At 38.7% G+C, this 27,244-nt stretch overlaps 2 protein-coding genes across 2 annotated transcripts; both read left to right on the top strand.

Annotated features, from left to right (window-relative positions):
* TM4SF18 (transmembrane 4 L six family member 18) lies at positions 1–3,948 on the top strand. Its single transcript, XM_066193888.1, has 5 exons — positions 1–454; positions 2,038–2,127; positions 2,786–2,928; positions 3,025–3,205; positions 3,611–3,948. Exons 1-5 carry the CDS (start codon positions 278–280, stop codon positions 3,623–3,625), a joined length of 606 nt encoding a protein of 201 aa, XP_066049985.1. The 5' UTR covers positions 1–277; the 3' UTR covers positions 3,626–3,948.
* A 4,889-nt stretch (positions 3,949–8,837) lies between these two features.
* CP (ceruloplasmin) lies at positions 8,838–25,929 on the top strand. Its single transcript, XM_066193590.1, has 19 exons — positions 8,838–9,002; positions 10,591–10,835; positions 11,742–11,954; positions 12,463–12,636; positions 13,198–13,452; positions 14,669–14,834; positions 15,785–15,924; positions 16,481–16,621; positions 16,742–16,953; positions 17,456–17,606; positions 19,231–19,443; positions 19,748–19,955; positions 21,117–21,256; positions 21,739–21,867; positions 22,361–22,467; positions 23,175–23,391; positions 24,045–24,184; positions 24,600–24,762; positions 25,843–25,929. The coding sequence occupies exons 1-19, from the start codon at positions 8,848–8,850 to the stop codon at positions 25,911–25,913; spliced, it is 3,240 nt and encodes a 1,079-aa protein (XP_066049687.1). The 5' UTR covers positions 8,838–8,847; the 3' UTR covers positions 25,914–25,929.
* The last annotated feature ends 1,315 nt before the right edge of the window (positions 25,930–27,244 follow it).

The raw sequence follows: 27,244 nt of genomic DNA, 5'->3' as shown, positions 1-27,244 counted from the left end.
CACAAAGGAGAATCTTTTAGAAGGGAAATGGCTACTTAAAAGCATGCTTAGCACAGGACAGTGAGTTTACACAGCGATATTCATCTGTTGTTCTAACAGATGAATATCATCTGTGCTAACTGTTAAGCACTTCTGTCCTTGGAATCACACTCCAGTCACTGGTTCCTGTGAATATGAAATGACTGAATCAAGCAGGGGAGGTCAAAACGCTTCTTGTATTGAAAGTCTTGTAAACTTTTGTTAGCTTAGAAGAACAAACTTCCAGAGTTCTTGAGAGATGGCTTTGGAGACATGTGGAAGCTGTTTGAGTTGCCTGCTGGTACCTCTTGCACTTTGGAGTATTGTTGTGAACATCCTCCTATACTTTCCAAACGGGAAAGCTCTGCATGCTGCCAGTTACCAGCTCCCCAACCATGAGTGGTATTTTGAAGGGATCTGTTTCTCAGGTGTGATGGTAAGTGCTCGGTCTATGGATTTTTAATGAATTGCATTCTACTGCAAATAATCTTGAGTAACTCTTCAGAAATTGCTTTTAAAACAGAGTATATGGATTACTTCAACAAAAACCACTGCAGACAGAAAAACTCAAATCAAACTGAAAAAAATTTAGCATACTGAATGACAAGTTGTGTATGTTATTAAGTGCAAATGACTTTGCAGGATGTGTTGGGGTTTTTTTCTGCTGTCTTTTTGTTTATTTGTAATTTATGCTTGTAGTATGGAGGAAAACACTATGTTGATTTAATCACCTGTGGAGGTTGAATTAGAGCTCTTTTAGCAAATAAAAATAAAAGCTTCTCATGATGGTTCAGATGCTTTTAAGAGCTGTATGCAATCCACTATTTAGAAGACTGAACAGAGTTCACAATGCTTCAGGTAGTACTGTTGTCAAACTAAACACAGGGAATTGTCTCACTGTGATTAGCATAGTAGGATTTTCCCTGTTACATTCGTAATATGCTCATCTGCAGTGATAAAATACCATGGAGTTGCCATGTTACTGTTCATGAGGTTCACTATGTTCATAAAGAGCTGTAGCCTCAGGAACAGAAAGCGGTTATGCGATCAAAGTGCATTGCACACAGTGCTTAGAAAGGGTTTATCTGCATAAGTGAGGGTTTTTTTATGAAGGTGCTGAACTGTTATTAAAACATTAGACAGTCTTGAAATTGTGTATTCTCTTTAAAGCAGAAGGAAAACCTTCTGTTCTAGCAGAAGAAAAGAACTACAAGGCAGAGGATTCAAACAGAAAAACAATTGCAAACATATGAAAAACTTAACTGCAACAGTGATACTGATATTTTGAAGCATTTTTAGCCTTAAGATTATTACCAATTTATTACAAATGCATTTATCATTCTGTTACAAACCCGTCAGCAGCATGTGAAAGGATAGTGTTGTGATTCAGGAATATTCTTTTCTCATACTTCCCTTTTCAAATCTGTGCCTCTCTAAATGGCAGTTTGTTGTTCTGGAGCCCAGATCCTATTTGTCAAAATTATTCTAGGATCAGGCTTAAATAATCCAGTAGTCTGAAAAAATCAGTATGGATACTTGACAAACAAATGAAAGTCCAGGTGAATTTAATCAAAAGTTTGCATTACAGACTTTTTCTAGCATACGTGTGGTGGTAAGGAAGGCAATTCCCTGATTTGTGTGCCTGTGTCAGCAAGAAGGTGTTGAAGTGATGTATTTGTATCAATAAAATACCCTTCTTTTCACTGGTATTAATTCTTTTGCTTGCGAACTAGGTTTTATTGTTTCAGCTTCATTGGTGTAGCTGTGCCCAAGCTCGTAGCACTTTACTGTGATGGGAGATGCTGTATTCTTGTCTTTCAAGTACAAGACACAAGTACAGCTGCAGCCTACTAAAACCACTCCAGGTCCATGTGTGCCTTGAGTAATTGTGTTGTCCTATGGATCAGCACTAAAATATCAAGACAGCAGAAGAGATGCAGTCCCTGCCTTCCAGAAATGAAGGAGGCTTTGGCTTAGTATCTGCAGTCATCCCACTGACCTTATGACATCCTCTTACAGATCCTTCTTTTGGCAGCAATTCTGATAACGCTGGAGTGTAGTGTGTTCTATCGGTGCTGCCAGAGTGAGAGCTGTAACAAAACCTACAGGGTGAGTCTGTGTTTTATTTCTGTGCTTTTATCTCCTTCGCTTTTGTTTCTAATGCCTTCCCACTCCTGTGCTTCCAGCACATCCTGCTGCCCTCTCCACTGCTGGTTTCACTTCCTTTCACAGAGGATTCTAAATTGGGTTGCAAGGTCACAGAAAGTGTAATTTCTTTCTTCTGAAGTATAAGCAGGATGAAAGAAAATTAGACACACACTTCCCCCAAATCCTTGTAAAATAAAATAAGAACATAGAATGAAGCACACCAGCTAAATATCTTCATCTCTTTGCCTGTATTATTTGGAAGTGGGGTTTTTTTTCAGAAATTACTCAATGCACACTATCTGGGATGCAGACATATTTAATACATGGTTGTGTTCCTCTGGTATTCTGGGAAACAACTTTACAAAAATGCAAGTTTAAAAACCCCACCCAAATAATGTATAACTTACAGTTGTAGAACTGTCTTAAAGTCTGTGTTAATCTTTTTTTTGTGTGTGTGTTCTTACTATTCTTTACTTGCTATTTTTCTGTCTGAATTTTGAAGACTGGGAAAATCAAATGTGAATTTCAGCCCCAATGAAGTAGTTAGACAGACTGAATGATCATATTTGCTGTTGACACTATCCCCACAACATAATACTTATCTCTCTCTTTACTTCAGAGTTTTATTTCTATTGTGCTAGCCCTGCTTGGAATTGCCTTCTCAGGATACAGCTGCATCATTTTTACCCTGCATTTGATTCAAGGCCCTTTCTGCAATTCATCAAGTGGATGGAATTATATTTTCAAAGACACTGCTGGGGGGTAAGAAACATTGGTGTAACTCTTCTGGAAGAAATTGTTTATCAAATCAGTAGTCAGAAACATTCTTCTTACTTCAGTCTGGTGTTTCTCTAATAGGTACCTCACAGACTACCCTGCCTGGTCTAAGTGCACAGAACCTGCTAACATAGTGGAGTGGAACATCATTTTACTCTCGATTTTAATAGCTCTCAGTGGATTGCAGTTGATTATCTGCATCCTCAAGGTGGCCGCTGAGTTGAAACGAACACTCTGTGGAACCTATTCTGTTTTTGGGCAGGTAACAAAACACCTGAGGTTAATTTTTTCAGCATCTCCTTGTCACTGTAGCTTCAGCAATTTCTCTCAGTTGGGGACCTATCCTTTGGGTCTATGCATTCTCTATGTTACTGCGGGGTTTTTTTCCCAGAGAATATGTACTGATAATACATTTGTTTGTTTTGATTAATCCACTAATTTCCTGTGGTGTACAGAGGTTGGTGGCTGCTCACTCTGACCTTCAAGACTAGGACTGAGAAGAAAAAAAGTAGTTAGGAAATTAACACTGATGCCAAGTCCATTACTCTTATGTTAGCAGAGGTTTCTGAGCAGCTTTGTTCTAATATTCAATTTACAGACGTTCTTACTAATGTGTGGCTTTCACAGCAATGATGAGAAAGATTAACACTTTGTTTTTCACTTGCAGGCTGGTGTTCTCTGAAAACGGCAAGGAAATTGTTGCTGCTTCTCTCCCACCCCCGGAAAAGGAGGGAAATGGCCTCTCCATAATCCATAGCAGTAGATTTGAGTGCTACAAAGGAAAATTAAAACCTTGTCTTGAATCTGTCAAGCTTCTGTATTTTGGATGAAGTATATTTGAACTATCTGACATCTACATTTTTCTTCACCTGTCCTGTTGCTCCTGGCAGGGACACTTCATTTTTTTACCCTCCAACTTGTTGTGACAACAGGGATGTTTGAATACGTGGAACTGCTTTTGTATTGAAATAACTTTTTTTTTTTTAATAAACTGCTATAAAACTGCTTGTGTACTCCTTGTCATTGCTCAGAGCATATGACTGTTTGTTGTTCTGAAAGGGCCTAATTCAAAGCCCAGTAGGGGGTTATTAGTGCACTGAGTGAAGCCATGATTTCTAAATGAATTAATTTTAGTTACAGACAGACCGTAATGGCAATAGAGGGTAGAGCCTACCCTGCTCCTTCCATCTTAGAAGTTCTTAGCTGCAAAAAGCAGTTACTGAAAAAAGTCCACCAAGTCTTCCTGTGGTAAAAAAGGCACCTAGGCCTGATTGACATATTAGACACACAGGTCTGAACTCAGCTGTGCTAATTGGTATATGCTAATAGCTGCATTGAGTTTCTTTTCACTTTATACTTAAAGGCAAACTTTTTCCTTTTAGTCAAGTATGATGTGACTTGAGGGAACATGTGAGGGAACCTTGTGAGCTCCCAATACTAGCTTATTAATATTTTTCCAAGTATCCTGACCTTGCTACAGTGGAAGGCTAATGTTCTTGACAATAATGATCAGATGAAAAAGAATAATACGTTTTAAATTAGCAGGTAAAAGGTATTTTTACTTTCTCAGTAATTATTTTTTCATTCCCAGTGAAAATTCAGGGATTCACAATGAAATGGACACCTGGGTCGTTTGCAGATGCATGGGCAGCATTTGGCTGTATTTAGCACTCCTGTTTTTAGACAAGGAACACCCAGAGGAAAGAGAAAAATGTATTTCAGACTTGCAGTAATGCAGGTATCCCTATTACATCAGAACTAGTGGGATTCAGGTACACTGTCATCAAATACTATACACTGTTAGAAATGCAAACCCTACAATAAGCATCAGCTTTGGGTAAATTATTTAGAAAAAAGTAGAATATATCAGTAATTTAATTCTGTTTCAAGACAATATTGAGATTTTTGCCTTCATATTCTTTTATCAGATTGTTCTGAATAGCTGATTTCTTCCTGTAGGATTTCAAGAATGCATCTAAAATTTTAATTAAGATGCAAGAAGTAATAAAGTAATTAATGATATTAAAGGGCTAGTCCTTTTGGAGACGGTTCAAGGTGGAATGGATTGTCAGAGGTGCATGATACAAAGACAATGATAAAATGAGGACTGTGTCATTGTACATTTGTTTTTCTCTGGCCTTAAATATGTGACATCATTTATCTTAAATGATAGTCCTGCATTTTTATGATTTGTGGATGTTGTTTGTGGACAAAAGGAAAAGAAAGAAAACTTATAAATCAACTGAACTCCTACCAAACATCTCAGAGAATCTTGCTGATATTTTGCCTGCACACTCCAGATCTGTCTTTAATTTCTCATTTTTTTTGTGTGATTGTGTCTGGTAAATTTACATTTCCACTCTGTCACAGACACCTCTTAATTTTAGGGCTTAAATTAAATAAAGAAACATGTAATGTAGTCCTTGTCGAACTTCCTGATCCTGCAACCCTTTTCACCCATAATTCAGAATCTTGCATGTCCATTGCCATAGCCAGATTCAACTGCGGCTTGGTGGTTCAGCTTTTAAAGGGGCAGTTTATTAATTTGAAACTGTTGTTAAGAATACTAAGGGCTAACACTGGGTTGTAGTTCCAAATTTTATGGTCAATTTCATGCATGGCTTTTGGATGTAAGGCAAAGTCAGCCTTGATCTAATCTAAGTCCTGATTCAATCCCAAGTACTTTGTCTTTAAAAAGAGGCGCAATGAGCTGTACCTGGTAGCAGAATCAAGATTTCTATATAGAATTTTAATTAACTGGCTTGAAATCTAGACATAACCAATGATCCTGATGGTGGTGTTGAGGCAATATGACCATCCAGCTGCAGAACACAGACCTCGAACAACAAGAGCAGGGAGAAGCGGCCCTCGGGGCCAGGACAAGGCTTGCCCCATGTTGGAATGTGAGAAGCCCTTCATTGTGCAAGACTTCCTGAACACGAAATGTGTGTCCTGCCTGCTGAAATCCCCACATAAAACATTCCAGGCACAAGAGGAAGAAAGCTGCCAATTTGAGTTTAGAAACTCCTGGCAGAGGAGAGTTAGTGCTGAATCTGCAGTAAGTTTGTTATTTGTCCCCTACAGCCAGCGCGTTTTGCCAGAGTTTCAGGATTCTCTGTCTGGAACAGTAATGCCATTCACTTCAAAGACTGCAGCTGGAAATCATTGTAGACACTCAGTTTTGTAGTAAGATACTGTGGAGCCCCATCCACACCTTTGCATTTTTGGGTATGTTAATAGTTGTGTAGGTAAAAGTGACTCCTGCTGAAGTACAGTTTCCTTATTGCTCCCAATCTGGATAGAGGGGTTTTCCACACAGAGTGGCAGAGGACAAATGAAGCTGCACTGGCTCTTTGAAGGGTGTTTAACCACAGAAGTTTGCAGGCAGCCAGAGCAGCAGCATGGGCAGCAGGCAATGGGCACGCATCATTCAAATGTGGGAATTGTGAAATGTTGGGGGCTCAATTCAGCCTCACTGTGTGATCTTATTGAGACCTTTTGTCAGAATATTCCATCTGGGGGGTTGTTTTTTCTTTTCTTTCAAGGAAAATTTTTGACGTAAAATACTGACTTTGTCTTTTCAATGCAGTTTTGGGGATTTTAAAAACAGTCAGAGTATTTCAGCATCATCAATATGAGAAATGAGGAACTATGTTTTAAAACAATAAAGGGATATTCATGACCCCAAACTGCAGACTTGTCATTTAACCAATTAAATAGTGTCTTTTTGTTTAGGTCCTGAGAGAAGTTCCTGCTTTTCAGACACCCTCTGAAGATAATAGAGACTTGAGAAACTGAGGTACTTTGGTCAGCTTTTTGAGTTCCTTTAGAAAAAGATGAGAGGAGTGTGCTCAGCCATACAGATAAACTGAGTTTGGGGGAAGTCCGATTAAAAGCAGGAGTGGAAAATATTGCCCGTCAGAAGTTTTTGTTGTATTTTTATATAACAAAAACATTCAGTTCTTTTGCAAATCAAGGAAGAGTAATTTAGAGTATCCAGGGATGTAAGGCAAAGTAAAACTTACATTTTTTACCCTCAAAAAATGTGGAGATTTCAAGAGTGTTGCCTGTGTGGTTTTTTCTCTTCCTCTATCAAATGGAAATCTGCACAAAAATAAATCGAAAAGCTACATACGCACAAACAACTTATTTATTAAGGAATGTATTAAGGAATTACTTTGAATTTAAGGATTTTATCAGGAGATAAAATTTTCTCATTTTTACCTCACTTAATTTACAAATGGGGCATATGCAGCCCAGATAAGCTGATCTTTCCACTGCACTATTTATCTTCATCCACGGAAAAGGAAAAAAAATCCCTACAGAAATAATTTTGAACATGTGACATCAACCTGTAAAACTCCAGAATTTCATCATAGATTCAGGCATATTTCAAAATCTCACCTTTGGCTTTGTCATTTAGAGAGAAGTAGAGTCCTCCATTTAATCCAGATGTGTAGAAATGTGAAGAAATTAAATATTCTGACAGTGCCTGCCAGGAATAGCGATTAAAATTGGCAAATTATCTTATACCATGGTCTTGGTGAATAAGACTTAAATTTTTATGTCACTAAATGAAAACTGCTATACTTTAGTTATATTTTGAATCTTAGTCTTCTATCCAAAACAATATTTTTTCTGACCAATATTAAAGTAGTTGCAAAGGGTATCCTGCTTATTACAGATAATTTTAAGTTGACATTCAATGGCAAACTGTAATACTAATTTAGAATGAGTGTGACTGTTTCAGTGCTCAGAGCACAGATGACATTTTTTAAAAATTCCAAAGTGAATGAGAACACGTATTTTTAATAGAAGTTTACAGGTGGCTTTGTATGACTAAAGTTTCAGACACAACCACATTGTAATGGATATAAACTCAAAAGAAGTGCCATTGCAAACTTTAGTTAGGTGGTTTTAAAGTGTTCCATGTTTAAGGTCCAATTTTGTTCTTATTTTTCAGCAAAACCAATACAAAATGTTGACAGAACTCGAATACAGCAAAAGAAGCCTTTGGCACTGGGTAGTGTGCCAACAGTTAAGATTATCTGGATCTAACATTTTTAATCATTGAAGAATGTAGCTTATCCTGTCTGGCAACAGACTAGGAGGAAGATAACATGGAAGGGTCATTTTGTGGAATTTCTGAGCCTCATTTCTGCAATACTAAAACCACTTGGAAAGGGGATGCAAACCTCCCCACCTCCATCCACGAATGGCTGGTACTTTCCATCTCTAGCAGTATGTGCCACACTTTGTGCTAAAACTCCACTTCTAAGGGAATTGTGGTGGGTAGCAGAGCTAACCCAAGCACTGGTGGGCACACAAGTCCCAGTGATCTCAATCCTCCCTTTTCTGCTTGTGCCACGTCAGTTTGGTGGTATGAACAGACAGGAGCAGGCACAGTTTGTGCTCCTTGTGTCAATGCAGAGCAGATACATAGGGGAAAAGTGTCAGAACTTTTCACAGTGTGCTTGAGAAATTGCGTTCTTGTGCCACATATCATAGGATTATTTTCTCAGTAGTACACAAGCTGTAGAGAGAGTGATGAAGATAGTGAAGAATGTAATGAAGTTTAAGTCTGTAAATCCATTTAAATCTGCTTTCAATTCAGTGACAAGTTTGACAGTCTATGACAATCTGAGTGCTAATTTGTGTGATTGTAGGTTGGCAGAAATGGAAAAAAATTTCTTTGTTTTTCTGAACTTACCAGAATCTTTTATTTGCTCTTGACACACAGAGACATTGTGCAATTGCTTTTATTGTGTTCACAAAAGCAAACAGGAGCAGGGAGGGGGAGGTAAGGATGTGGGGAGTGGGAGAGATAGGAACATATAAAAGGAAATTTCTTGTGCCTGTCCTGTGTTTTTATTTCGTGTTTTCCAGAAGGTCTGTGAATGCAAAATGAAGCTATTTCTCCTAAGCTGCTTGCTGGTTTCTTGCTGTTGCCAAGCTGGGGCGGTGAACCGGGAGTACTTTATTGGAATTACAGAAACTGTCTGGAACTATGCTCCTGGCAATGCCAATGCCATCTCTGGACAGCTTTTTGCAGAGGAAGAGTAAGTAAAACTGGTTGAGTTTTATTTTACAACTTCATCTAGTTTAGACACCAGGGCTGTACTGAAAACCTGGTGAAGGCAGTGAAATGAGACTTATTGGTGTCAGTGGATTTCCTGTCAGACAATAAGGGAATTTTTTCTGGCTTGCTTGAGAATTACATTCCAATGTTCTGCTGATTCAAAGCATTAGAATATGCAGTACAGTGTAAATTTGTAGTAATGAAATATCTACTAAGTAGACACTAGAGTAAGACCCTGAATATCTAATGGTGTTTAATTTTGAATGTCTAAGGTGCTAGTGCTGAAGAAATAATTTTTGTTTTTAAAGACAGAACCTTGACAAATTTAAAACTTTCCTACTGAGCACAGGTTTCCTTTTTAGTTATTCAGTGTTGGCAGGGACGGTTTTCACTGGTGCAAAAGCACAGCTAGGTATTTCCACACACTGTGAAGGAGCTGGATTGCTCGTTACAAGGCAAAGAGAGTCCTGTGCAGAGTGAGAGTAGTAAGTAGGCTGAAGATACGTAGGGTGAGGAGGAGGGAAGCACTCTGGAGGTCTGAATAATCAATAAAGAAAATCCAGATATAAAAGACATCAGAAAAATATTTGAGAGAGGGGAACTGTTCCTTTCTTCTCTTTTTTCAGTGCCTTTGAAATCAAATAGGACTATATCAAAGCAAAAACAATGATGAGAGAAATCAGAAATCAGAAAAATCTCAGAAATGCAGTTCTCATTTAGTCTGTGGATGAGGGATTACAAGATTTCCTGTGGTTTGTTTTCATTAGTGAGAGCCTTAGCCATAACCTGCCACTCGATCAGGTGTGAGATGAAGCAGTCAGCTTTTTATTTTTTTCCACTCACAAACTTCATGAGGTGTAAGACACTGCCAGGGATTTAGCAGGCTGGTAGTTCTGATTGGGGGTGGAAACAGGGTGTATTGTCTGAGAACTGCAGAGCTGTGTTGTTATACAACAAACCATTACTGTTCACTGCACTTTCACTGCTTTTCTCTGGCCAATGGTGACCTGCAGCATGCTACATTAATTTCAGGTTTTCATTGGTTGTATGCCTTCAATGGAGCCGGTCCCTTGTATTATACTTTTCAGTTTCAGCTTCTCTGATTCCCCTGCTCCTCCTCAACCCTTTAAGGGGCTGTGCTTGTGCAGAGATTGATGTTTATAGGGGCAGAAAAAAGCACAGTGCAGAAGGAATACTCTACAACTAAGTGGTAGCTGTTTAAATGGTCCAAGAAGAGCCATACCATATATATTTCATTTAGGTTGCAGCTCAAAAGCCTCATGTACTCAGAACTATAGTAACTGAGCCTTTGCTCCCCAAGTGGAGCTCTGGACTGGCATTTTAATTACACTTCAGACCTGCGCTTGCCAAGGTACTTACAATTCCTTCCCCATACACTCCAACGATACTCCACCTGATAGAAAATGCTTTGCATTTTTGGGCAGTATTAACTCATTTCACCACAAGGCTTGCATGTAGTTGCCCACAGAGCTGCAGAGGCCTGGTCTTTATTTGAGACTATTAATTCAAAACCATGCTACAGATGCATTTGTGTATTTTCTTTACAGGCAGGCTGAAGTCTTTCTCAAAAGAGGACCACACAGGATAGGAAGCACTTACAAGAAGGCTATCTACGTTCAGTATACCAGTCATTTATATGATGTGATAGTTGACAAACCTTCCTGGCTAGGTTTTTTAGGTCCTATAATTAAGGGAGAAGTTGGAGATTCCATTACTATTCACTTGAAAAACTTTGCTTCCAGAAACTACACACTGCATCCACATGGGGTAAGATACACAAAAGAAAATGAAGGTAAGCTTGATTCCATTCTGTGCCAGAATTTATCAAAAGTTAATTGTCCCTCTGAGTGTAAGTTGTATTCTTCCATCAGAGAGAAGACTGGTCAAGTAAAAAGAGATTTAAATTAAAACAGGATCAATTTAAAATAGGAGCTAAGTTTGAAAATTTTTCAAGAGTGAAATACAAAGCCAAAAGTGGAATTTGTGAAAAAGGCAATTTTAGATCAACATTTTACCTGAAAGTAGAGTGTTTGTGTTTCAACCAAAATAAGGGTAAAAAGGTATATAAGAGATTCAGGTGTGGAGGATAGATAAAAATTTGATGCTGTGAGGAAGGCATTGTTAACAATAATAATGTACTGATCCAAATTCTTAACACTAAATTTGTGTTTATGGTATATAAGATACACAAGAGTTGCTTAAAATGGAGAAACAGATAGTGCTTAGTTATTCATTTTCATTACGAGTAGTATGTGCCTTGGTAGAGACACACTCTGTGGGATCAGAACAGTGCATTGTGTAGCAGTATGCAAACTTTTCAGATTGCAGCAACACCTATATTCCTTCAGGGCATCTGCAATTTTTTAGAACAGTTTCCCAGATTAATATTTAACAAACGTTTTACAAATATTTGAATCGTTATCTTTTTACGAGAAGTACATAATCCCCTCCAAATAAATTAAGGACTAGGTTTAATGGGCCATTAATCGGAGAACTCCTATGGACTTCAAAGGCAGATGAAAAGATTCCTAAAGAGAAAGAAAACATCTACTCATCTGATTCAAAAGTTGTGGGGTATTAACATGTATTCGAATGTTCAGTCCATTCTACTGCAGCCTGTAGTCAACTTCCAGCACCGCAGGTGCTCTCCTGACAGCCCATTGTGGATGTGTTGTGCTAATGGTGTGGAATTCTTCAGGTGCTTTTTATCCTGACACCACCAAAGATTTGCAAAAGAGAGATGATGCTGTGGAGCCTGGAGGCCAGTACACATACACATGGGACGTGACAGAAGATCAAGGTCCAGCAAAAGCAGATGCAGACTGCATAACCAGGGCTTACCACTCCCACATAGATGCTCCAAGAGATGTTGCCTCAGGGCTTGTTGGGCCTTTAATAATTTGCAGGAAAGGTAAACCATAAATAAATAAGTGAGTAAATAAATACATATACAAGATGATTGATAATTATCATTAATAAATATTAGTGAAATAACTTCCTGGAAGAGAAGATTACGATTGATTTTGAAATAACTGCTTTTGGTTTTCTCAATCAGCTGCCTTCAATAGTGTAGGAAGTAGTGTAATTTTGTGTATGAGAATAAATATAATTTGCAGATTACTTTGTTCACAAATCCATATGAGTGAGATGTGCTATGCTAGAAATGTGCAAGGAATTCTAAATACTGATATAAGAAAGAGATTAATATGCAATATTTATTCACAGTAATTCTATAGAACCTGTCAAAAGGGATTTTTGTTTCCTAAGTGTGTCTGTAAGTTTATGCATACAGTCATGCTCAAGGAAAGTGTCAAAACATGAAGTAAACAGGGTCCAGCCCTACTGAATCTACAGTTAAAACTTACGAAAAAAGTCACGTCAATTACCAAAGATTTTGAATATACCACTTTATTTTTCAGATACAATGAATAGGGACAGTGATCAACACTTTGATGCTGAATTTATCCTTATGTTTTCTGTGGTGGATGAAAATCTCAGTTGGTATCTAGAGGACAATATCAGAACATACTGTTTTGAGCCTTCCAAAGTGGACAAAGATGATGAGGACTTCCAGGAAAGCAATAAAATGCACTGTGAGAGAATATTATATTCATGTTGCTTGTCACTGACATCATGAAGTAATATTTTTTTGTCTGGTCTCTTTTAAAGATGAATTGCAGATTTTTTAAAATTGGAGATTTTTCTTAGAGGATTAAGACAGATTCTTTAAAATAAAAATAAAAAAATTAAAAAGTGATGGCAATTATTATACAGTCAAACCTTTGGAGTTGTGATATAAAATTCTTAGGGGCCAAGAACCTCTTTCCCCGTGTCATTTTCCCAGGGACTCTAAACAGCGTTGTGTTACTTTTGTTCTGTTTCTTAGTTCAGAGCTCTGTTCTATAATTTCAAAGTTTAGAGAAACAGTTTTTACTGTTAGTGTAAACAAGATACCTCTGTCTCTGGCACATATTCCAGAATGATAGCTATGTAGAGAAAGCATGTGTATGATACTGGCAGTGATTTTTCAAAGGTGTGGAGCTTTCTTTAGAAGCTCTTTCTAAAGAATAGAGCAGTGGTTGTATGATACCTGCATTTGAAGAAAAAATTCTAAGGTCTGTGAAGTTAACTGCAATAAACAACATTTATTTTAGCAATCAATGGGTACATGTATGGATACCTCCCAAACCTCACAATGTGTGTGGAAGATAAGATAAAATGGCATCTTTTTGGCATGGGTAATGAAGCTGATATCCATTCAGCCTACTTTCATGGACAGACCTTAATAGAAAGGCATCATCGAGTTGACACCATCAGCCTCTTCCCAGCCACATTCATTGATGCTGTCATGGTACCAAGGAGCCCTGGGGAATGGCTGCTCAGCTGCCAAGTGAATGACCATATTGAAGGTACAGTACAAGTTTCCGCGATCAGAATTTTTTTCAGCTTGAGCTAAGTAAGAGTTTATTGAGTCACTCTTGCAGGGCTCTTGACCTGGTGATATGCCAGGCAATATTGTCCTCTAGGTAACAAAACTCTCAGAGCATTTGAAATGCCTACAAGTGCATTAGGTGAGTTTGAGCCTGTAGCCATGGGAATCAAGGGATTCTTTTTTCTAATGGACATCATCATCAGCTGGCAGTAATTAGCACCGCTTGCATTTTTGCAAGCCTCACCTTTGGGAAAAAAACCAGCATGATGTTTGCCTCTTGCTGGAGATAACTAACCACGATTTTCTGTTTGCCAACAAAACAGTTGGGGCTCACTCCATGTTTGACAAGGGGCACAGGAGAGGCAGGCTAACTTGCCTGCTGAAAAAGACATGTTCTGGAAAGTGCATGCATGAATAAGCAGAGGTGTTCTTTTCTCTTCCCTGTATTATCCTGTATTTTCAGTTTTAATAGCCATATAATATACTTAGAAGCTAATTCCACGCTTTTGAATGATCTATATTCCTGTGAGAGATGTAATTTGTCACAGAAGTGGGAAAGAACACAGAATTGAAAATCATTCTCCAAGATTTGAAAACTCCAAAATAAAAAGAAGTATGTAACCTACAGATTCAACTAAACAGAGGTTCCAAGCTTTATCAGATCAAGCAACATCCTGATATGGCTGAGGCATCCTGGCCAAGACTTAAATCCTACAACTTGGCCTGGTTTATAGCTGTAAAAAGGCTCTCTTCACTATATTATTTGTATCTCCAGCAAGCAGATTTGCTAACTGATTCTGTTTGGATGCAGACTTGGGAGTTCCACAAGCAAGCTGTTGATTACATTTAGATGGAGGATGGTCAGTCTGGTAACATCTGACCTTGGCTGAATTTTTCACTGACAGCACTGTGTGCACTCTACCCTAATTTTCTCTGCCACGCCAGTGGCAGCTTTACAAGCGAAATGCCCTTTACCACACCTGTCTGCCTGCTGTAGATACCACAGCTGTGTTTCTATATCCTAGCTTAGCTGGCATGCCTTCCTTTATAGCTTTCATCTTCCACTTTGTGATTTGCATATCCATCAGTGGTGTGGGAATTGTCCAGGGAACAGAAGATCTGTTGGATGCAGGGAAAGAGAAAACAAAATGCAATTCCTTCTCCCTAGGTTTCTCTACCTCTTTTTTTCCCAGGTGGTATGCAGGCCCTTTTTAAAGTAGAAGATTGTAAGAAATCCACAGCAGGTCACACTGAGAGTACAAAGATAAGACAGTACTTTATTGCTGCTGAAGAGATCATCTGGAATTATGGCCCATCTGCAGTGAACCATTTTACAGGACAAGAATTAATCCTTGACAGGTAAATGCCTCTAATTAAAGAATTTTTATTTTCCAAGCAGAATTGATGTAAGCATGCTAAATAAGGTAAGCCATATGGCAGAACTGACTTTTAAGCAGAATTGCTCATTGTCCTCATCTGTGCTTAAATATTAATGCTAGAATAAATACCAGACCAAATTAGGTAATTTGTTTTCCTGGTAATCTTACCTTAAATTTTGCAGCTACGTTAGTCATTTCATTGGGATTAATTATTATGTCATACATAGGCTGTTACTCCTGATTATTCAAGATGGTTGATTATTCTGAATTAGGGAACAAAGTAGGAGTTCATGACCATTGTCTTAGATGATGAAACTCATGCTAACAGTGTCTCATCTAGGAAATATGAGATAGCTTTGCCCTTTGAACGGTGTTTACATATTTAAGAACTGGATCAATTCACAGAATACATTGATTCCTCAAATTTTTCATCTGTGACTTAAAGCATACTTACCTTTTCCACAAGCAACGAGGCACAGTTCATTGTTTGAATAGTGTTTGGAAAACACTGAAAGGTCCTTTCTTAAGGAGCAGAAGTATAGGCTGAATCTTCTCATTTTGTATATACATGTTACATATTCTTGGTGTTCCTATCTGCTCCTGTTGAATTTTTGTAACTTCTAATTAAGAGTAGAGTAAACTCAAGGTTATGAAATGTTGACTAGAAAACACTGTCAGTGAGTCTCTAAACATACTGGCTTTGTACAGCACAGTGGCTTTTTCTTAATGAGAAGTTAGTGAAGGATAATGGATTCCTGCACATCTTCTGCAGTACTGCATATAAATGTGTCACCATACCACTGAAAAGAAACCCAAAAGACAAACTCAGCATGTCATACCTCAGAAAACAGAGTTGACGTCCGACTGCCTTTATACACCTGAGCATTTTGATTTGAAGTGTTTGCATCTATTGCAATTTCTTTTACACAGTGAATCTCACATCTTTTTTGAACAAAGTGAGACGAGAATTGGTGGCTCCTACAAAAAAGCAATTTACAAAGAATACACAGATGGTTCTTTCACTGAACATAAAAAACGTCTTGCAGAGGAAGCACATCTTGGGCTCCTAGGTGAGAGAATCTAAAACTTTTTCATGCCAAAGATTTATGAGAGTAAACAGTCACTTCCACTAGGTACTGAACAGAGCCCCCACCTCCAAGGAGAAGCCCTTAGTTTTCCCTGCCTCCTGCAGTCACTAATACCTGTGGTTTCCCCCAAGGTGTAAAGCTCTTGAATGCAACACTGTCATGATACCCAGCTTCCCTGTAGGAGCATGCCATGGTCTCCAAAGGTCAGGCACTTAATTACAAGACCAGGCTAGGCAGATCTAGTCCTATTGATAACCTTGCTGCTCCTGGCATGGGTTGGTGCTAATGTCTCCAAATCCCATTCCAAAGGGAGCTGTCCTGAAAGTTGCCGGGCCTCCACATGAACTGGGGTATGTTGCTGCTGGGCTGTCGTGTGATTCAGGCCATTTGCCAGGGACCTGGTCTGTGGCCACAGAGGCCCAGGGGCATTCCTTGTGCAAGGGAAAAAGCAGCCAGCCACTGAATGCCTTAAGCTCGTGGTGACCTGTGCACCATTTGATAGAAACATCCTGTAATTAGACCGTGTACACTCTTCCAGGACCTGTGATCAGGGCTGAAGTGGGTGAGCGCATCAGGGTGACGTTCCGGAACAACGCCAGCCGCCCGTTCAGCATCCAGCCCCACGGCGTGAGCTACCGCAGGAGCGCGGCCGGGGCGCGCTACGGCACCGCGCCCGGAGGTGAGCCGCCCGCGGGGGCTGCAGCACCTCAGCACTCGTGTCTTACCTGCCCGTGTGTTAAAGGTGAGAAAAGAAAGAACGTGCACTTGTCATAATTCCCAATGCTGATTTCTGGAATAGGTACTGAATCTCCAGCCTCTCATGTGAATCCCGGTACCACATTTACGTATGAATGGGATGTGCCAGAAGATGTGGGTCCCACAGAGCAAGACCCAGACTGTTTAACCTGGCTTTATTACTCAGCTGTGGATGCAGTCAGAGATACCAATTCTGGCCTTGTGGGTCCTCTCCTAGTCTGCAGGAAAGGAGCTCTGCTTTCTTCTGGGAAACAGGTCAGTCAAAGAAGAAAAATGGAAATATTTGCATCGTTGCAGCTGAATTTGCTTTCTCCTCCCAGACTGCACCACCTCCTCTCCACGTCAAAGTTTCACCCATGCCTAAGGGGAATAAACAACATGAAAAAGTGGGGTTGGTTTTCAGTCTGGCTCCAGATAGACAGTCGTTGCAATGTGAAAACACTCTTGTCATGAGCAGCTGCTGGCATTCAAGTCCCAGCTATCAAGAGAATCTCTAGGAAAAGGTAGAGATTTTAAAGACCAAATACAAACTGACTTTCAGAGGTGGTCCCTGCTGGTAGAAAGAGCATTAACAGTAGATACTTAGTTACCAGAAACAGCAATTACAGAGCTTTGAGATTATCAGAGTGAAGTATCAATGTGTGCATTTACTCTATTTTGTGACTTGCACACATAAATTATTTTGAACATAGGATTTTTTCCCGACATTTTCTGTTCACTCATTTCTAATTTCCCTTCTACTATTTCTTCTCAACAGAAAAATGTGAACATGGAGTTTTTTCTACTTGCCACAGTATTTGATGAGAATCTGAGCTGGTATTTGGATGATAATATTTTGATGTTTACACTAAGTCCTGATAAAATTGACAAAGATGACGAAGACTTCCAAGAGTCTAACAAAATGCACTGTAAGAAAATTATTAGTTAGCCAAATATTTATTTCTACAATAAGGTCTTTACTTTTATGGTTTCATGTTTGAGGCAGGAAACTGTATAGTGCAGAGACATTTCATTCCTTTCAGTGGGAAAAAAACCTAAAACATTTCAGTGCAATTCAGTTTCAACTAAATGTGGTAGTTCCAAGTATAATGCCAACTGTTCAGTGTCTTGCATGGCAGTTGAGGATTTAGCATGGTTATGTACCACTTTGAGCAGATAGAAGGAGGAATAGGGTCATTAGCCTGTGTGCAACCACTACGAGTGCAACCAGGCAGTGAGACAAAACTGACCTCTGCTTTGCACACGATGTAGCTCAAAGGAGGTTCTTCCCAGAGTTACAGAGAACTTGAGATTGGATGGGATCTCTGGAGATCACCCAGTCCAAATCCCTGCTCAAGCAGCGCCACCCAGAGCCACTTGCCCATGACCATGTCCTGATGACTTCTGAATGCCTTCAAGGATGGAGACTCCACCATCTCTCTGGGCAGCCTCAACCAGTGCTTGGTCAGCCTCACAGTAACAGTGTTTCCTGATCTTTGGAGGGAATTTCTTGTGTGTCAGTTGGTGTCTATAAATGTCAGTTGGGCTTCTGTCCCTATCACTGGGTACCACTGGGAAGAGCTGGGCTCCGTCCTCTTGGCACTCTCCCTGCAGATGTTAGTACCAGTGGACGAGATCCGCCGAGCTGCCTCTTCTCCAAGGCTGAAGGGTCACCACAGCTTCCTCAGCCTTTCCTCCTTGGAGAGATACTTTCCTGTCCCTTCATCATCCTTGTGGCCCTTTGTTGCCCTCTCTCCAGTGTGTTCATGTCTTCCATACTCAGCTGAGTATGGAAGCCCAGAACTCAGCACAGCCCTGCAGGTGTGGCCTCAGCAGTGCTGGGCAGAGGGCAGGGATCCCCGCCTCTCAACTTGCCAGCTGGACTTTGCCTCAGAATGGCTCTTTGCTTCTTTAATACGGCAGAACTGAGCTTCACATTGATTGTGATTTAGTACTGCAGAAATGTTTTTCAAGTTTCACATGAAAAAGACATTTTTATCCTCAGGCCCTACCCCTGCCAGTAAGTCCTAATCTTTAAGCTTATTTTTTTGTGCATTTTGAAAAATTTTCCTCTCAGGACCATTCCTGTTTACAGACTCTTGGTGCTGAGCATTGAACGGTACCTGAGAAGCCCAGGATCTGAAAGTTTTGCAAAGGACTATCTAGAAAGGGTTAGTAACTCAAAAACTAACTTCCGATTGCCTCCACCGTACGGCTGAAGGGTGTTGCAGGGTGTAAAATGGGATCCTTTATGCATCCTGTGTATCTGACGAGTAGAAAGCAGGGAAATTTCCAGTTGGCCAAGGCAGCAGTATGTGCTGTAGACACTGAAAAGGGAAACAGATAGAAATTATATTTAAACACTGGGGTTTAAAAGTTGTTTTGCTTGAATTGGTTCTTTAGTTTTGTTGATGTGATGAAGTATTTTATTATTGATATTTCTGTCAGTCTAAGGCATGACATTACATCTGAAGTGTTTATTAATTAATCTCTATTGCAGAATTAAGTAATATATTAATCAAGGTGGGTTTTGCTTTCTCAAATCTTCTATAGCCATTAATGGTTATATGTATGGAAATCAGCCTGGCCTTGAGATGTGTAAAGGAAGTGTTGTTTCCTGGCATTTGATGGGCTTGGGTTCAGAAGTTGATGTCCATGGCATATACTTCTCAGAAAACACATTTGTAACTAAAGGAACAAGAAGGGATACAGCAAATCTGTTTCCACATACAGTTCTTACAGCTATTATGAAGCCTGATTCTGAAGGTAAATGTCTTATTTAAAAATCCTGTTACTAATGCAGAAACTGCTACCTATGAATGTTTTGTGCATAGAGACAAGCCTTAAGTAGCTGGTACATTGAGCCTAGTGCTAAAACTGTACAGCTGTGTTTGAAGGGCAAACTGTAAGGACATATGTTCTTAATGCTAAAGTCTAGATTTTTCTGGCTCCTCTGTACGCTGAATTTTATTACTACAAGTAGCCATACTGCACAATGAGTTTGGACATTATATCAGCAATGACCTGTGTCTCAGTCTCCTCAAGTGTTTGTTTCTTATATGACCCCTAGGAGTTTTTGAAGTGTCCTGCTTGACAACAGACCACTACACTGGGGGCATGAAACAGAACTACAGAGTGAAAAAGTGCCACTGGTGGAATGTAGATTTATCAATGTATTTGCATGAAAAGATTTACTACATTGCTGCAGTGGAAGTTGAATGGGACTATTCTCCTAACAGGACATGGGAATTTGAGCGGCACCAATACCATGAGGAAAGGTACTCTGGAATATACACGGGGGAAAAAAAAGCAAAAAAAAAGCAAAGAGGCAACTCACTTCTCCTCTGAACCTTTTCCTCTTCCAGACATTTCTAGACACACTTTCTTTTCACTTTCTTTTTTTTTTTCCTCACTTGAATTTGTCCTTCCCCAGCAGTCTTGTCATCTAACTGAGCCAGGCAGCACAATGTTTGAGAAATAGTCCAGCAGAGACCTTCTGTGGGACAGATGTAGATATAAATGGATCCTGGATATTTCACGTGCATTTATTACTTACTGATGCTGGTCGAGCTTGCCATGGAAAGCTTAAAATGTTCACTGTCATCTATATGATGACTATGTCCTGATAAACAAGGTCTTGGTCTCATGCTTATTTGTAGCTGAGTAAGGTTCTCTTTGACCTCTCTCAGTTTCATGAGCTTACACAATATACGTCCATGATTGAATCCATCCACCATGAAGCTTGTTGTCTTGGTGTTTTATCTCCAGCATTTGAATCTCAATGAGAGAACTGACTGGATAAAATAATTCACGTCAATTAGCAGAAAAGGCTAAACAAGAATGATGAATTTCTGTGTTCCACCTCAATAACTTGAGTAGCAGATTACAACTCTATTTTGTTATTATCTTAATTGTATTTTCTTCTTGTTCCTCAGTTTGATTATACATTTCCTTGCCCTGTATACCAGTGGACTCTGACATAAATGTAAGCACAAGTCATAAGGACTATGCTGTTATCAGATTTTCCCCCCACCTATTGTGTCCAGCCCCCATGATCTCAGTAGAGAATCCCTTCCATTTAATGTCAGCAAGGCACTTAACCTTTACAAGTTTTAGGCTTAATTTCAGGTGTACACAAGTTGCTGAAGGCTCTGTTTTTCAGTATGCAAGTTTCTGTGTGTCTTCTTGCAATCTGAGGCATTTGCCAGGCCAAGCCTTCAGCATTTCTTCAAGTACCATAGAGACTTGAGCTATTTATGGTGGGGTTTTTAACCTTCTAAACCTCCCAGCTTAACGAGAATGTTTCCATGTTGAAGATACTAGCAATTTATGAGATTACTCCTTCAATGAGCTGGATTCTTGCTTGATAGTTAATTGACATAACTGCAAAACATGACCTAAAATACATAAAGGAATACATTTCTTTCTTCTTTTGGCAGCCCTGGCAATCCATTTTTAAATAAAGATGACAAATTCATTGGCTCGAAGTACAAAAAGGTAGTATATCGCGAGTACACCGATCAGACATTCAGTACTCTCAAAAACAGAACAAAGGAGCAGCAGCACCTGGAAATTCAAGGTAAAGTCATCATGTTCAGTTTTGAAAATCCAAACAATGCAGTGACACAAATTAAAAGATACTATTTGAATAATAATGACTACAGTTCTACCCATAAAAATTGCCTCAATCTAAATAGAGAATCTACTTGGAATTGCTACTTTTTTTGTAGTAATTGTTATCTTGTGTAGCAAGATAACACTGCTTGCTCTACAAGAAAAAAAACCCCTAAACTTTTGGTTTGCTGCCTGATCAGAGGTCAGTTTTTCCTCAGTCAGCACAAAACCGGGCAGAAACATCCAAACTGACTTCAGGTACACAGTAGGTGCTTAGAACCTGAGATGCAGAGGCCTACCTTAACATCTCAAGTTGGCATGTCATGATGAACATCATACAGTTTTCATCTGAATTATAAGCCAGTGTTTTGATTTTGAACACAGCAAGGCTTTTTTCTGCTCTGATATTCTGTAAAACCAAGTTAATCTTTCTTTTCAATCCAACAGGGCCACTGCTTATGTCAAATATTGGAGATAAAATTATAATAGTTTTTAAGAACTTAGCATCAAGACCTTATTCTATCCATGCCCATGGAGTGAAAACAGACAGTTCTGTTGTTGCTGTAACTAACCCAGGTATCAAGCCACCCTTTTTTATTTCCAGTATGTAACATCAGGACTTCTGATTTAGCAAGAACTAAAGATTTAGCAAGAACTTTAAGATGTAGTAAGCTTCCAGATAGCAAGAAAGACACCATTTTTGTTTGTCTTGCCTCGAGTTCTTAAATCTTTTATAATGATTATGACAAATAATTCTACAGCTCAAATGCCCCTGCTAAATATTGCTATGTATCCTAGTCCTTGACTGATCACAACGTTTTGACACAAGGTGGCTGCACCTTTCATGAAAGCAAACAGATCTGGCTCCACAGGGAAAGCATGGCTTATGCTATTACCTTATAACTTGTCAAGTTCCTCTGTGAGCTCTACAAAAGATGCAATTGACTTTATTAAGTATGGTGAACTGGACAGTGCAGACACACACACACACACGCACACAAAACCATTGTCAAGAACAATCAGGGATCTGAAAACTTCAAAAAAATTAATTGATACTTATTTAATTCAGGTGAAACAAAAATATATGTCTGGAAAATCCCAGAGAGATCTAGTCCTGAAAGAGGAGATTCGCATTGTATTGCATGGGCATACCATTCAACAGTGGACATTGTTAAGGTATATTATTGATACCAGTTTTGTTCATGTCTCTAATATAGACACGGCCAAAGGAGATGAGTTTGAAACTTTGTCTGTTTCCTCTGCCAGGTTATTTCCCCTATTATCATTCCTTTGAATTTAAATGTTTCTTGAAGGCAAATTGCAAGAAAGTCAGGGCAGAAATCCAATGCTACAGACATTCATGGTTTTGCTTCCTAATTGTTCTGCTGTTGCTATAGAACATCATATAAAGCCAACACTTTATAGTTTGCTCTGTATCTAATTTGTGGGAAAAGTAGAATGCAACTGTGAAACACAACTCTGCCGTTTTTCACCAAGTATGAATTAGCTTAACATAGTGTTTTTCATACAATGGAAATGAAAGTATTTTTTGCCTTTGTCTCAACAAATACAAATAGAGTGTCGAGAAGTATATTTTGAATGTAAATCAAGATCAAAATTATAAATATAGTTTGAAAAAAGAGCGATAAATTAATATGGAATAAATGTTTATTTATAGCAAGTGATGAAAATGGGGCAGTCTTCATTGAACTTGAATCCTGGGTAGTACATAACACTGAAGAAATAACTTTGTTAGACACTGGCTGCCCTTATTCCCAGATACTGACAGCTGTGAAGGTAGTAAAAGGATTCATATGCGTCATTAAAAGTACTTCTGCTTAGTTACATCTTGCAATTACGTGGGTTTTCATTTGCCATTTCAGGACACTTACAGTGGATTAATAGGCACACTCGTTGTGTGTCACAGACATTACCTGCCATCATTTCACATGAAAAAGAAAGTTCAATTTGCTCTTCTCTTTATGGTTTTTGATGAAAATGAGTCATGGTACTTGGATGAAAACATTAAAACATATGCTGCCAACCCACACCTTGTCGACAAAGAGAATGAGGAATTCCTTGAAAGTAATAAAATGCACGGTATGTTTCCCAATTTAGTTCATATAGCTCTGCAAATTCTATAAAATTATGTATTTCAAAGTGCTGCATATAAATCCAACTTTCTCAGCCCCCTGAATTTCCAGTTCCAGGACAGAAGGCTTGAAATTTTTTACTCAAACTGTTTGAAAACAATGCTAATGCCAGTGAATGACTTTTTTTTTTTTTCACAAGTTAAAAAACAACAAAACAACAACAAACAACAACAACAAACCCCCCTAGTATATTCTCATGTTGAAGTTTTGAGTAGAGAAAGAATAAAAATGAAATTTGATGTTCTGATCTGATGTCAGTAAACAACTGCTCTGGATATGTTGGAAAGGCTATGTGCATCCTGAAAGAGTGTCTTTGTAAAGCTTACTCTTTTACAAAGATCTACAGGAATTGCAGATCTTTTTAAAAAAATCTGCAAGTCCCACAGCTCTTTAAATATTAGCAACGGCGTACAGCAAATAAATTTCCTTTCTAGCTTAATGTGAAATATAAACACAACCATTCATGACGTGTTCTCTAAAGTCATTACTTTTGTCTGGCATTGGATTTCAAATCTATCAATCTGTGTTATATTAGAGACCAACAATTCACAATACACAAAATCTTATTTGTTTTCTCTGTCTTACTTTCATTCTTTTTAGCCATTAATGGAAAAGTGTATGGAAATTTGCATGGCCTGACTATGCATGCTGGGGATAATGTCAGCTGGTATCTGATGGGAATGGGCAATGAAATAGACATTCACACAGTACACTTCCACGGCCACAGCTTTAACTTCAAGGTATCAGGTCTTTTTTAATTATTTCTTGGTTAAGAATGAGAGGTTAAGTCAAATACCAAGGACTGTTATCTGTGGTGAAAAGTCATATTACAAGATTAAGCAGGGCTTGTACTTTGACCATGACAGCTTTGGGCTTTATGCCTCAGACCTGCATTTGATCAACATACGAGAGCCAGAGAATATCTGCCAGTAGCATTTGCTCACTGGTAACCACAGAAGGTACTTTAACAAGACAGTTGTGAATTTTTCACGGCTGTGGTAAGACAAAAGCTATAGTTTTCCTTCATTTCCACTTAGTTGCTAGTTTATTAAACTTTGGAGCATGAGGTTGATGTACAAAGCCATGCTTCAGTAGAAATGACATGCAGAAAGCGTGTTTAACACAGTTTAACTGTTGCGTCTTTTTGTCTTGAAGCAAACAGGGGTTTACCGGGCAGATGTCTTTGATCTATTCCCTGGGACGTCTCAAACTGTGGAAATGAGCCCACAGAACCCTGGAACTTGGCTGTTACACTGTCATGTTACTGACCACATCCACGCAGGCATGGAAACAACCTACACTGTGCTCCCAAAGGAAGGTAAGAGCCATCGAGCTGAGTAATGTTCGTTATGTTTTAGGATGCAAAATCAGGCTCACAGACAGGCCAGCATCCTTAGAACCAGTTCTGGCATCCAGCAATATTCCCTCTCTAGAAGCCAAGATGTCCTAGGCCACCTGGCCATACTTCCCTCAGCACTGCTCAGGAAAATCAAGTAGCTAAAGGACTGGATGATAACTGACTATTACTTCAACTTACCATCCATGAAATCTGACAGATTTTTTTTTTATTTAAAAAGAATTCTTTATGAGACCGAGTATTTCTGTAGCCAAGAAGTGCCACTAGTGTCAGACTTCATCTCAATCTTTGTTCAAAACAAGCACAGCTGATAAATACAGCCGAATTCATCATCCCCATACAGCTGAAGTACTGAAAAACTAAAAAAGAGTTTACTTTCTCAGGGGCATGTTGTAGCTTTACGGACACCATTACCTCTAGCAATATTACCAGTGAAAAATCATGAATTCTGAAGAATTTTGAAGAATTTTGAAAGTTCTTGTTTCTAAAAAGTTAATACAATTTTTGAAACAACATTCTCCAGTACTCAAAAGAGAGAGCATAACAGGCATTGACAGAAAAATACCAGTAGAAATAGTTCAAAATATGTGATGTATGTGTACATATATACATCTACATGATTTACACTTATAGCTATACTAAAAATACAGAATGCAATGTTAAACAGAAAATCTAATTCTATTGAATAAACCACTGGAATGTGAAACAACCTAATTCTATTTTATAAACACTAAAACTGATTCACAGAGAATGTTTTGCCAGACCTCCAGACAATAATAAGGCTAATTTAAGAGTTTACACAGAAAAACATGCAAAAGCAGACTTTTGAATTGCATCGGCAGTATGTGAGATTTTTTACTATTAGCCATCTAGACTGCTTCAAAATGTATCCTTCAGTGCATCTTAAAGTTGTTTTTAAATCTAACTCACAATGTCCAGAAGGTACTTGGACCCCTCTGTGCTGATTTTGAACTCTGTTTGCCACATGCACAGACTATTCTTTTGATGAAATATAACAAAAAGCTATTTTTCCCCTTCTAGACAAACAGTCTCTGTTCCCAAGATTATTCCATCAGTTCAAGTGTAAAGCCAAGCCAGGCACTCAAGAATGATGAAAGTATTTTAACACAGTGAACCTCCAAGGTCTACCTTCATTTCTTGGAAAATACTCCCTTCTGGACCACTCATCTACACATTTTGGAAGATTTCACACAGTGGCCATGGCTAAGAAAAGAACCACAGACTAAGACAGCTGAATGGAAGTAACAGCTTATAAATATAAAAAAGCTGTTTCTATTTATATTTCTATAAATGAAAATAGTTATCTTGCAAGTGAAACAGGTTCTGGCTGATGGTTAGTGCATGTTATTTAGCAGCTGAGGAACATGGAAGAGCTAATGAAATGTACTTTTTTAAAAAAAATTTGCAAAAAAACCCTGAGTAACAGCAAAATTTGGGGTACCGGTCATCATACTGTCACATTTTACTAGATAGGAATGTCTGTAGTAACTGCTTAGAAAACAGGAATTTGGTTATTACTTTATCCGTAGGTTCACACTGATAAGATATATAGTAATGTAGAATTGAGCAGTTAACAAAATCATTCTGCTGTTTCTGTTGAATTACTTTACAATTTTATTCGGTAGTATCTTTCAATAATGTGCATTGAAAAGATTTGGCTTTCTGTTATGAAAATAATTCCAAGGCAAAATTAGGCAGAAATAAGCCTGATGGAATGCAGACAGTGAAGGCCAAAATTTGGTGACTACGGTACTGAAGAGCTTTGTTCTGACGACTCTTAAGAAACTCCTGCAGTGGAATCATTCTGCTGTCGCAAACGGGAAAAGGAAGTGTTTCCTGCCAGATGGAAGCAGCAGTATTAGAGCATGGCTGATGCTAGTCAAAAATTAAAACAGTAGGAGAGATAGGGTTGTGTTTCAATAACCCAACTCCTCACGTTAGATCTGTGCCAAATGAGAAGGAAAGATGTATGGGACAGGCAGGGAAAGCCGGATGTCTGGGGTTTACACCAGTAAGAGTGAAATAGCTTCTCTGTTATAAGCCTAAATTGCTTTGGCCTTTTTTAAGATTATACTGAAACTGGCATAATACCTACCAGTAAATTAGATCATTCATTTTACCCGTAGCAGGAATGCTATGTAAGTTAAACTACTTTTGATTTTTTTGTTTGTTTGTTAATATGTTTTAGTTGAAATACAGATGATCTCTTCTGACTGACTTCTACAGGTTTAAATAACATTGCAACTCCAGTGAAAACATCTTTATAAAGTCACTGTCAGCTAATTAGGCCTTTAGATGGTTTAGATGGTTATGGGATAATGGGAGTCATATTTTTGGTAATTGTCAAAAACCCCAAATTACATTCATAAGAAAGTTATAAACATTGTGACAGCTTATCAAGACTGAATTCCAGCTCTGAAGG

This window comes from Chamaea fasciata, unplaced genomic scaffold (assembly GCF_029207755.1).
Source record: "Chamaea fasciata isolate MVZ Bird 193981 ecotype frontalis unplaced genomic scaffold, bChaFas1.0.hap1 SCAF_11, whole genome shotgun sequence".
NCBI classification, from domain to species: domain Eukaryota; kingdom Metazoa; phylum Chordata; class Aves; order Passeriformes; family Sylviidae; genus Chamaea; species Chamaea fasciata.
Note: the sequence above shows the minus strand (reverse complement) of the source record. Positions and strands in the feature narration are given on the sequence as shown.